Source organism: Theobroma cacao, chromosome 2, assembly GCF_000208745.1.
Source record: "Theobroma cacao cultivar B97-61/B2 chromosome 2, Criollo_cocoa_genome_V2, whole genome shotgun sequence".
Taxonomy (NCBI): Eukaryota; Viridiplantae; Streptophyta; class Magnoliopsida; order Malvales; family Malvaceae; genus Theobroma; species Theobroma cacao.
The window spans coordinates 32169645-32182892 of NC_030851.1; the positions used below are offsets into that span (position 1 = coordinate 32169645).

General features: G+C 30.0%; 1 protein-coding gene across 5 annotated transcripts; it reads right to left on the reverse strand.

Annotated features, from left to right (window-relative positions):
- On the reverse strand, positions 5098-8960 carry LOC18609470 (probable inactive poly [ADP-ribose] polymerase SRO2). Of its 5 annotated transcripts, none has more exons than XM_018114759.1 (6): positions 8396-8959; positions 6396-6634; positions 6174-6316; positions 5959-6054; positions 5651-5708; positions 5227-5532 (listed from the first exon to the last, which is right to left on the reverse strand). In XM_018114759.1, exons 1-5 carry the CDS (start codon positions 8866-8868, stop codon positions 5688-5690), a joined length of 972 nt encoding a protein of 323 aa, XP_017970248.1. In that variant the 5' UTR covers positions 8869-8959; the 3' UTR covers positions 5227-5532; positions 5651-5687. The 5 variants fall into 5 exon arrangements, with proteins under 5 accessions (XP_007044660.2, XP_007044659.2, XP_017970248.1 ...); XM_018114760.1 differs by having other exon boundaries at positions 5516-5529; XM_007044598.2 differs by lacking the exon at positions 5651-5708 and having other exon boundaries at positions 5098-5292; positions 6174-6313; positions 8396-8960.

Sequence of the window (13248 nt, forward strand, 5' to 3'; positions counted from 1 at the left end):
CGATAATGTAAATGCGATGGAAGAGAAAGGGAAAATAAAATTGAAGAACATAATTCTCAGAAAGGCAAAAGGGTGAGGGTGCTTGATGGACAAGCAACACGTGTTCACAAGGCGGGGTTGTCTAGAAGGATGAATGTGTTTGGGGTTGACAGGTGCGCTGGGTCACCCGCAGGTTACATTGACCAATGACCAGATTTGGGAAGTCCAAGGTCAAAAATGGTATATGGTTATATGGTATAGCTGCACATCTCGTTAAACAAAAATACTCCATCGTTTGGTGGGTAGATGCATCACGCGTGATGCAATGGGGTTACCGCCATGCTGCCTGCTTTGGGGAACAAGGAAGAATCAGAACAACTAATCTTAAATTAGTCATATATATATATATATACATATATTCGTCAACTCTAGGGTAGTCAGATGGCCAAACCAATTTTTTAATTGGGGATGGAGAGGGGGGGGGTGGTTTGGTTGCCTTCCTCATTAAATAAAAATTTGCAATCAATATTTGGAATTGATTGCAATAACAATCTTTGCTTCGTTCTATAGAATGTAACATGTTTTCTTTCTTTTTGTTTCCTTCACTGATTATAAGTACCATGTAACTATTAATATGTTATTATTTTTATCATTTCCAAATATATATATATATATATAAATCCTATTAAATAAGTTTCTAGAGACATGAACAAGTATTTAAAAAAATATTATTTGACAAGACGTATACATAATTATTTACATTTTTAACTGACAATATTAGTAAATGAAAATAAAAAAAATATATTTTTAATTAAATATTTTATTTATAATTTAATCATTAGCATTTTAAAATATTAATATGTTATTTATAATTTAATCATTAACATTTTAAAATATTAATATTTTATTTATAATTTAAATGTTATTATGATTAAAATATTGATATTTTCAATTTATTTTTAAATTTTAAATATTATTTTTTACAATATATAATTAAAAATTANAATAATTTAAATATTAATATTTTATTTATAATTTTATCATTAATATTTTAAAATATTAATATTTTATTTATAATTTAAATGTTATTATGATTCAAGTATTAATAATTTTGATTAATTTTTAAATTTAAAATATTATTTTTTATAATATATAATATATAATTTTTTTAATTTATAAAAGATATTTTGATCTTTATCATTTTTTAAAGCTATTCCTTAACCAAGGAATAGCTAATACCATGGGAACTGTTGGTATTAGCTATTTCTTAGTTTTAATTTATTTTTGAAAATAGTCATTCTAGCGGAATGGCTATTTTTGAGAGCATGTGGTAACCAAACAAAAGAACATTTGTTCCTTAGGAATAGAAGGAAAGAATCCTTACACATTAAGTAATGTTCATATTCAATTCTTGTCTATATACATATATTCAACGGTGATGCATTTGTAAATTCTTTTGAAAATTTTTTAACGTGATTATATAAATTTTTAATAAAAAGTTTTATTTGTCTTTTTTATATAGATATTTTACTTTATATATATATATATATATTGGAAATTTTTTTTGTTGATGACAATGAATATTTTTACTTATTATATTTCTAAATTGATAATTTTCATTTTAAAGAATTTTTAATTATTATATATGTAATATTTATGATTGTATATAATAGTAGCATACAAAGATTGAAATTTAAAATTAAGAAGTAGGTATAATTACTAAATGGGATAAAATCTAATCTTATTTCTTATTTATCGTTTTAAATATTTTTTATAATAAATATTAATAAAATTTACCTAATTTGTAAAAAGAAACTCAAATTACATTGAATCACTTTCATTTAAATATTTTTCTTAACTCTAATAATATTGAATATTATATAAATTACAATTACAAAAGTTGTGAATTGCACATACTTTAACATTTATACATTAAAAGTATTTGTATTTATACATATATATTTATTATTAAAAAATAAGTAAAAAAATAAGTAGATGTAACAATAAATAAAGTTTTACTTATTCGAATATTTAGTTTATTGATTAGTGCATGATTTTTTTGTTTAAAAAATATAAATTCGAATTTTTTTTGTCTGAAAAATTTTAAAATATGAAACGTCATCCAACTTGTTGAGGTTTGAAGTGACGACAATATTCAAACAATAGGTAGATATTTAAAGGTGCATGTTGGATTCCGGATAGGATAAGGTAACTTGGGCATTAAGGAGATAACGTCTGAAGCACTCGTGAGAACAAAATAAATAAAGAAAACATCATTGACGAGGTCTATTGGGAAGTTACGATGATGGCGCTGCGCTGTAAGACATTTACAAGGCCGACAAGTAGGACAATGTGTTGGTACTACTTAATAAGAGGTAAATGCTAAACGTCCCAACAACTTGCCAGTCCATGTCGAGTTAGGCTCTTCTTGGCACAAACATTGACTTTCAACCCTATTGGTCCATCGGAAAAAAAAACCCACGCGATTTTCCGCTTGCTGTCTGAAACAAGTTCAATTTTCAACTGCTTGAATTGAAGCCAATGCATGTTTTGTTTTGTTTTGTCTGTTTATAATCGAGGGATTCCATCATATTCCTTCCGCTGAATGTGCGTCTAATCATGGGACCTAATCAAGAAAACGATTGTTCAGAATAATAAGAAACCCCAGGCTTCCTTTCGCTTGACCTGGAAGTTTATAGCCGCAGTTGCCCTGGAAACATTCCTTAACCATTTTTGAATGTAACCACTCTCAACTTGGATGCCAGCTTGTAGCCTAGCTCCTGCCTCTAGGCAGATATTTGCCTGTCACGGTTGTCCTACGGATAATTAATACCACTACTACACATGGATAGCCCACCCCAGCTAAAAGTATGATGTAGACTAGGATTGGGCCAAACAAAGAATTTGTATGTTAGCTTAAATGGGTTTAGTCTGAAAGAGACTGTTCCCGTCCGTCGTGGGATAAAATCGAACTCACCATCCCAATGTGAGTGAATGAGTTTTAATCTCACGGATTTGATTTTGAAAAAATTATCCCACAATCGCATGGGCAGCCTAATTCTCTGGAAATCGTAATTCACAGAGAAACGGGCATAATTGCATGGACAGACTTTCTGCCTTCCACAACAGCTTGCTTTGTTGGCTTGTTGATGCATTTTTGACTGAATTTTCATCCTGATGCACTAGTCAATCCTTAACCACACCTTCTGGATTAATTTTTTGGTCTCGTCATTTTATGAAGCAATTTCAGGAGTTTGATTGAAAAACTCTCGAATTATTAAAAAAAAGTCAAATAATTTTTTATTCTTCTTTATAATTAATCGATAACTAATTATTTATATTAATTAAAATATTATTTATTATTCTATAATCACATAATACTGATATGGTGCAAACGTGGCAGATGAAAAAATAAAAAAAAATGATGCTTGTCATATTACCATTAATATAAACATATTAATATTAATGGGATGAGTTGCACATCTAGTGGCTTGGGAATAGAAGTGGGCCATTTAAATGCAAAATGGGGCCCAACTCCGTAATTAAGATGACTAGGGTTTTATTGTAACGATCGATGATCACAAAATGCGCTTTCTGTCCTTGGTCTGGTCACAGTTATGAAGCCTCTCTCTGTTCATGCAAAGCTGGCAGCTTGGAAGTGGTGGCGTACCCCTTTCCCACGATAAAAGCCTAGGAGGTATAGCCGGCTGCTTCTTTTTTCATGCTAAAAGCCAAGGATATTTGCTAACTTGAGAGTTTTGACTTGTTGGTAACGAAACGAAGAGCGTCACGATCAAGTTCACACGTCAATATGCTTCCGTTAAAAGTTTGATAAAACAATTCCAATTGCCAAATTTTCAACTCTTTTATATTAGAATTAAACAAAATTACAAATTATAGCCATAGTGATGGTTGAAAATAAATCAATCAATTTCATATTACTTTAATCATATTCGATAAGAATTTAAAAAATAAATTAATTTAAAAAAACATGTCAAGTAAGTAATAATTTTACTTTTTAAATAAAAAATTATACATTAATTAATAAATTAAATATTTTAATACTTTCTTAAAGTAAAGGTTTTTGTTTGAAGATAATGAAACGAAGAATAGTGGTTAAAGAAGAGCTTGTTAAGAAAAATTTACTACAAAGGGAGATGTTTGTGTGCATTTTGTTCAACAAGGACATTGAATCTGCGAACCACTTATTCTTTAGATGTAGAGCTGTATCGGAGTTATGGTGTTTATAGTTGGCGGAACGGGGCATCACTACCTGGCAAAGGCGGAGGGAGGGAGGCTTGTAAGGCCCCGTCTCCTCAAAATTTCAAAAATTTATATTTTTTTCTTTATTTTATTTTAAAATTTCATAATTTTACTTTTATTTTTTGAAAATTTTATAATTTCATTTTTCTTAAATATTAAAATTTTCATTTTTACTTCATTTTCACTAAGAAGGTACTCCATTCTTCTTAACTTGAAATTCTTACCCCGTTGACATTGCAAGGAGGGAGGTGTGGAGGATGTCTTTTTTGATAATCTAGTGGTCTATATGGTTTATAGGAAATAAACTATCTTTGATGGCTTTATAGGTCTCCGGTGGCAAGTACACCACACTCCGAGGTCCCAAATTGGGGTACACCACACTCCGAGGCCTGGCAATGAGATGGCCAAATTGGAGTTCATAGAATTAATGGTTTGCTGCAAGTTTTTCCTTATTGACATTGTAAAGGCCGTTGATTGTGGGAACATCTAGTTTTGTGTTTTCTGCTTTATGTGCAGCCCTTTGATTCTTGCGTGCAGACGGCGATAAGGAGATTGTGAGGGACCTCTAGTTGTTGGGGGTCTGGAATACTGTTTCAAAGTGGATTTGATAGTTGCAGGGAAGGCAATGAAGCCTTTTTAGTGTTTTGTGAGTTGGTGTTGTTTCAAATTGTTGATAGAGTTAGTAAGACAAGGACACAGGCATGCTGGCTGTGTTTTCCAGTCTTAATATTTTTGTAAGAAGTGCTAATATTGACATGTGCAGGTATTTAAGGGCCAATTGTAAATCGGCAAAGAGAGAAATTTTATATAGCATGGCAGGGATGGAAAGGAGGTTAAGGACTGATACCCCATTAGTTGTAGAACTTCAAATGCTTGTATTTGGATAATCCTTTCTCTGGAATGAATGAAACATAGTTTTCAAAAAAAAAAAAATATTCATAGTACTTCATTCGATTTCCATTCCAAGGCTGAAGACCTCCAATCTCTGCATCAACGGCCTTTTGCAGCTCCTGCTTCGTCTTTGCTGCTGCTGCTGCTACCTTCATCCTCCTGCACAGTAAGACCTGATTAATTAACAACTTGAACTTGATGAATCTAAGAACGAACTAAAACCAGAAAACTGAATCCATCTTGAAATAGAAAAGAATTATTGTGCAAGAATCATTATAGATGGGAGTTATCTCCATCCAGCAAAGGAAAAATGTGCTAAAGAAGCCAACCCACATGCTCTTGTCGAGGTAGTTATGGACTGAAAGTTGAACGTTAAAACCAACCCCTTAAAAGCGACTTCTAAAAAAGAAAGGATACAGTTATTTAATATGACAAAAACTAGTCATATTCTTGGCAAAGAAGTAAACCCCATTTCTGCCATAAACGATTAAAGAAGTGAAAATTGTCAAAGACCCACCTATCGTTTGACATCAATGCTTGAAAAGAGACAAGAACTAGCATGTGGCGCAAAGTGTCTGCACATTTCAAATTGGGATATGCTATTATTATACAAAGGTTCTCAAAGCCCATTAGCTAAAATGCCGTTTCTTTGCAATAATCCAATCTTGCAGGGCAAGTTGTTGACGCAGAAAGTAAGAATACATGATACACCATAATTGAACTAAATATATAAATTTACTAGTCATGGAGCAAAAACTATGGGAGGAGAAAAGTGGGGAAAAGTAAAATAATACTAGATAATAATAAAGGTCAATAAAACTGCACCTTTTTTGCGAACAGGTTGACTATAGCCGCTAGGGCCTGGTGACCAGCTATTTCTTTCATCCTGTCTATAAGTTGCTTCCTTGTAATCTTTCTTTCCTGTAAAAATGAAATGTATGGAAAATATCTAAAGATGAGAGCCAAAACTGAAATGAGTTGAATATGACATAAAACCAAAGTTTATGTGGAGTTAGAGATAAGATTACAAATACACTTACCTGAAAGTCACTGTAGTTTTTGTTAAGGAAAGCAATTTGTGAAGGTTCTAAAAACCTTGAGAGCATTGAAATCAATGTGGGGAAGCTCACCCATTTTGAATCAGGCTTGATGATATTTGCCTCTAGCAATCCTTTGGAGCCTTCTAATTACGATATGGGATAAATGTAGAAACAAATTAATTATGACAATAAGCAAAGTTGCATCTAAATTAAGCTGCTTACCGATTAAGTAAGGGGCCTTTATACTGATGACATAAGAAGGGAGGATGTGAGTATTCATGTAAACACTCCAAACAATATATTTTCTGGGTGCCGAAAGATCATCGACACCGGAATCAAACTCTGGAGAAGTTGGATGAAACTGATTAGAATTGGCAGTCAACACTTCTTGTTTCCCCAATATAACGCGACATAAAAGCACATGCCTCAATCCATTTTCATCAGCCTCCGAAGACAAAACACTGCACAACATGAGAGCAAAATATATATTAGTAACCTTACGTATCAATGCACATGTTTCACTTAAGAAAGTTTGATTTCAAAAAAAAAAAAAAACTTGTAGCACTTTGAAAATGAATGAAATCTTACTTTGGTACTAGGGATATAAAATTTGTCCTTAGATACACAAAAATAAGAAGAAGAAGAAGAAGAAGAAGAAGAGGAGTTTTTATAATTATAAGGAGAATTTAGCACCAGCAATTAATTGCTTTATTGTTGATAGCTAAAAAAATAATATAGGTTATTTTCTAAACTTAGTTTTGACTAGGCTCACGGCGTTGACCAATGTTAACATGACGTTGATCAATACTAATATGAAATTTCTAAATAATCATCGGATTACAAATAGCAACATCTAAATAAAAATTCTAAAAAATTAAAAGCAATTTCTAGGACTAGTGGGTGCGAATCTCTTCAAACTTAGCTTCAAATATATTCCACCTTACACTAATATACTTCAATTCTCTCTACATCACACAACTTTTAATTCTCTTCCACCTCTTTCAAATTCTCTCTCAAATACAACCAGAATTTTTTTAACTTTGCATCAAATTCCCTCTCAAATAGAACCAGAATTTTTTTAACTTTGCATCAAATTCCCTCTCTCGATTCTTCCCCTTTCTTTCAATTCTCTCCCTACAGCACACAACTTTTGGTTCTATGATATTCATAGCAACCAAGGTTATAAAAAGCTTGAGACGAATGGCTAAAATCACTTGTTCGATCAATATGTATCCTTCCTTATATCTCAATGAAAATTTTCTCTCAATTCACTATATATTCTTTAATCCTAATTGGTTTGGTTAACTAGTAGCTTTTTCTAAACCCTTATTTCTTTCTTTGTTACTTGACTAATCTTAAGTAGTTTAAAATTTAAAGCGTAGTTTGGATTTTTAACCTTTTAGGTAGTAATTAAACAAAGCCATCTAAAAACCCATATCACATTTTTAAAATTTTTATTCTAAAAAATTCCACATCAACATCAACCACTTTAATAGAGAAAGCGTGCTTGACGGTGTTAACAATTGAATTGATATTAACAAATTTTGAAAGTATAAAGACTCCAGTTATACAAATTATAGTTAAAAAAACTAAATTCAACATTTTAGTAGAATACAATGACTAAGTTTAAAATTTGATCTAGTTTTTAAAATCTCCAAAAAAAAAAAATCAATATCAGCATGATCAATGCTATATCAACTTGATCAAAGTCATGTTAGTAACTTTACCTCAAATGGTTTGACGATGTTAACGGTCAGATTCACATTAACAAATTTGAGATTATAAGAACTTGATTTATACAAATTATGATAAAGAAATTAAATCTGATGTTTTGATAATTTATAAAATCAAAAGCCAGAATTTGATCTGACAATGCTAATTATAATGCAGACAATTGAAGCTGCTTTCTAATGCTTGTCAATGCAAATATTTATTGTTAAACAGCTATTACTTGCCCCTACCAAACATAATGAATTTATCAAAGAAAAAAGGTATTTGGAAAGGAGGAGAACCTGTGACGAGAAAAACATAACCCTAACTTTTGAGGTAGTTTTTATAGCTTTCTCAGGAAAAAAACTTAACAGAGAAGCTTTGGCTTCCTCTGAGTATTCTCTCAAAAACGAGTCTAAACCCAGCAATTATACAACACTAACATCTACATAACATAACAAATCAATAAAAATCATCATAAAAACAAGTAAGAAAACAGTAGAAAAGCTAACCTGTCAGAGGCGAACTTAGCAGGAGACAAAGAGATGCTATATCGATTACCAGCAGCCTTGTTACACCAACTAAATCCATGCATCACAATCTCGCAAATCTCATTTCTGGAAGCACCATACCAACCATACTTCAAATTAGCATTCCCACCACACTTGTCAGCCACCGCCTTAGCGAAAACCTGAAAACTATCAGCCCGAGCTTCTCTTGAACGACTAGAATGGGAATTCTTATGAATTGCCACGATATTTATTTTCTTAGCCAACTCGGATTGATCCCTGATGCTTGTGAAAAAGCTTGCTTTGATGATGGTATGTTCCAGGGACGGTTCTTGTAACTTTGTTAAACCGATTTTGGTGAAAAACTCAAAATTATCTGAACACGAATTAACTAGGTTGCTTTCGGACATGGCGTCTGCGATTTCGTCATTATTCATAGTCATTGAGACTTGATCTTCTCCAGGAATTTGGCTCATCTATTTTCTTTACAATTTAGAATTACCGGCCCCGACTCAGAGAAAGAACCAAAGACGGGAAATCAATGCGGCGCTGCATAACGTATATATAGTGCTTTTTTTAATAAAGTAATATTGTAAAAAGGAAAAAGATATTGCAGTTTAGAAAGTCAATTGCCCAAAAACAGTTTTCGTGCCGCAGCGTGTAAACCTAATACGGAAGAGGTGGTCCAGCATCCCAAGCCACGTTGGAAATGTTGATTTTTTTTTATTAAAGATGCAATTATGAAAACAGCCTCTACCTTGCGAAGAAAGATATGGATTCTGTCTATAACTACGAGAATGATTTCTTTACATGGAAGGACAATTTAGATAATTAATAATTACATAGAAATTAACACTTTTTTAAAAAAGAAAATTAAATTCTATTACTTTGGAAGTAAGTTTGAAATATATAGTCCTACGTAAAGATGAGCAAAATCAAATCAGACTAATTACTTATCCAAATTGAATTCAATTTAAGTAAAATGGTTCGGTCTAATTAGTTCAAAATATTTGATTCAATTGGTTTTTTGTTTGGTTATCGATTTTAAAATTTTTAGACCCATCCATCAAAAAAACCAAACTAGTTGTATATATATATTTTATGTATTTTAATATATATGATATTTATATATATATTAAGAAGAATTGATAGTAAACTTAATTAATAATATATATAAAATATATTAGTTTATTATATGTACATATATAAAATATAATCATAGCAATTAATTTTAATTTTATTTATTTATTTATTTATAAATTTATATTAATATGAAATTACAAGTTATATATTTTAAATTATATAATTTATATGTTAATATTATAATATATGATAATAAATATCTTACATATTAATATGTTATAATTATTACACCGTAGTAATGTTTCATAATAGAAAATGTTATGAATATATATATATATATAATTGTATAAACATTATATATATTTAATTTATCTATAAGTATTACTATAATTTATAATAAACTTTATTTATATGATTACACTTTTTTTTTACTCAGAAAAAAAAATAGATATATATTGCTAAGAAAACAAATACATGAAAGTTGAGCAAATATTGCCCATGGCAGGAGGGCACTAAAAAAGGCCAAGGGGTCATGGCTTGGAAATAGCAATACATGAAAAACGAAACAGCAAAACGAGAGACTAAGAAAGCAGGGAAAATGTGGTCTAAATGACATGAAGACTTTGGCGAGGCATAATTAAAGCCGAGGGCATATGGGAGTAGAAGAGATCCGTCGATATAGTTTTTATAATATATTGTTTATAATTAGTTATTATTTATACAAACTTTGATATAAAACATTATAACATATAAATTTTGTCATTAATTTCATTTATAGATAATAAAGTAATATACTATATATACATATATTTAATTTATATATAAGCATCACTGTTACTTATAATAGACTTTATTTACATGATTACATTTAATAATTTTGTTAGTTATCATCTTAATTTTTATAACATATTGTTTATAATTAGTTATTATTTATACAAATTTTGATATCAAAATTAAAATATTATAACATATAAATTGTGTCATTAATTTTATATATATTTAATGAAGAATATTATATATATACATATATTTAATTTATACAAAATTTGTATATTTTATAATTATGGATGAAGTTAATAAATTTTAATATTATAATTTGTGAAAAAAAATGATAAAATTTTGGTCCATTGGTTCAAAACCAAATTGAGAAAATCAATTTTATGTTTGGTTAGATTGGTCTTTCTTTATGTTTGATCGGTTTTCTAAAAATATTTGATCCATTTGGTCCTTAAGTATGGCGAAACAAATCACTCAATTCACACATTTGCTCACTCTTAGTCGTACCTTAGCCATGCTAATATTGTGGGTCAAAATACACAGAAGATCTTTGTATTATAACATTTTGTTTAACTTAATCCCATTTCACAAAATTTCGTTAATTTAGTCTATGTAATATATGGGGATGAAGATGATGATTCTAAGGAAAGCAGTGATGAATCCCTTTGTAGAAACTCCAATCCAAATATTGTTCGAAAACCATTATGGGCTTTGTGACTAACAGGTTGTTGAAGCTGCTAAATTTTTGGAAGTTGATTTACGTATATAATGAATTCAGTCAAGTCCACATCAAGTCCTTGTTTGGGGATTGATTCTTTTGAGATTGCAGCTTCTCAAGTACTTATTGAGTCCCAACAAGGTGAAATAGCTCCAAATCGTCACAGTAGGACTGCTTGCTCAGAAACATTTACAAGTTTCAAATCTGATCAGCAATGGAAATTACTCTGTAGTATATTGGTTGTAACTTGCCAGTGCTGTAGATTAGTAGTTTTATTAGTGTCTTGGTGGAATCAGCAAACCGTTGCTTTGTGTTAGAAGATAACTTCTCTTAGCTGTCAATGGGAACATAGAACTTAATTGTGTAAATTATTTTCAGTTGCTAGAATACTAAAATTTTAAAAAAATCGATGGTTAGAGTTGCAGACGTGACGCTGACATGTTAAATGATCTCAACGTAGCATTGACATGTCATAAAAATTTTTTTTAAAAAAAAAATACCAAGTGGCTTTTGTTTTTTTTTTTCTCTTTTTCCTTCTCCTTAATTATCCAAAACTACGTTGTTTTAATGGAATTATTTAAAGCACACTTAGTTTTTTTTTCTTTTTCATTTTTCCTTTTTTTTTGCTCTCCAGTTCTCCTCTATCTACCCTACCCTTTTGTGCCCCCGATGGTCAAAAATTTATAATAAAAAAAACCCCACAAAACTTTGTATTGCATGTGCACATTCCTTATGTTTGTAAGGTGCTCTTCTATGAGCTTATGGCCATGGCTACTACAACAAGAATGCTCACAAAAGGAACCGTCCAAAGACCAAAAGAAGAAAGAAGCCTAACTTAAAATTTCATTAATTATTTAAATATAAAATTTTCAGCTTATGATCAAAAAATTAATTACTTTTGAAATAAAATTAAATTATAACATAAAATTTCATTAATTATTTAAATATAAATTTTTAGATTCACCAATATAAATAGACATAAAATAGAAAAAAAATTAATATTAAATTTTCACATTAACTAAATTTATAACATAAAATTTTATTGACAATTTAAATATAAGTTTTTAGATTCACTAATAAAAGTAAACAAAGTAGAAATAAAAATTAACATATGATTTTTGCTTTGTTTAGAATACTTATTTAGTTTGAAAAATTAATATTAAATTATCACATTAGGTAAATTTGTAACATAAAATTTCATTCACAATTTAAATATAAATTTTTAGATTCATCAATATAAATAGATAAAGTAGAAAGAAAAAATAACATCAAATTTTCACTTTGTTTAGTATACTTATTTAGTTTGGACAAAAAACAAGAAAAAGAAGAAGAAAAGAAAAAAAATGGAAAAAATTTGGAAAAGGAAAAAAAAGGGAAAAACAGGAAAAGAAAAAATTTTGGACCTAAAAGGGATTGAACTCACTTACCACTGTTCCAAACCAATTTATTTGATTGACTTGGAGTGATAAAATTATATATTTTAAATTTTACACACATAAAAATAAAAAAAATAAAAATAAAACTAACCACCTCTCTCCCTCCGCCCATGAGACTGAGATACGGGAGCAAGTCAAGTCCAATTTTCTTTGTCTTCATTTTGAAGCCTAAAGAGGACAATTGGTATAAAAGAGCACAAAGATGGCTTGTGGGTCTATGATGTCGAGATGAATATTTTTGCCAAATTTGGCTTTTATTTGGTTGGCTAACTCTTGCCTGTGTTGAGATAGAAAGTGAAAGTGGGGTGAGAGATGCTTGTAATAATCTTGTCCGTTTTTACATGGCCGCGAGTGAATTCATGTGTCTATAGTGGGGTATCTGTATGTTACTCATTTGATCTTTTGTAACTCTATCTATAGTACTAGTTATGGGTTTATGTATTACTATGATTATTGTTAATCTTAAAAATTTTCTGTGGATACTTTTACTAAATTTTGGAAAAGCAAAAGAAAATAGTACCTTTTTTTTTGTGTTTATGATTGAATTCTTTGTTCTTTTTTTGTGTTTACTAAATTTTCGACCACTAGAGATTGACCACAACGATAGCAGTGACCATTCTAATTTGGGTTTGGGACTGATCTTGGGGAGAGAAAGATAGGGAGCAGAAAAGGAGAGAATAAAAAATGGGAAAAAAAATAAATATGTTTTAAATAGTATCATCAAAATGGCGTAGTTTTGGACAAAAGAAGAAGAAAAGAAAAAGAAAAATCACGTGGTAATTTTTTTTATCAAAAAAGTTTATATCTAGCATATCAATTTCACGTTAGTATTATTTAACATG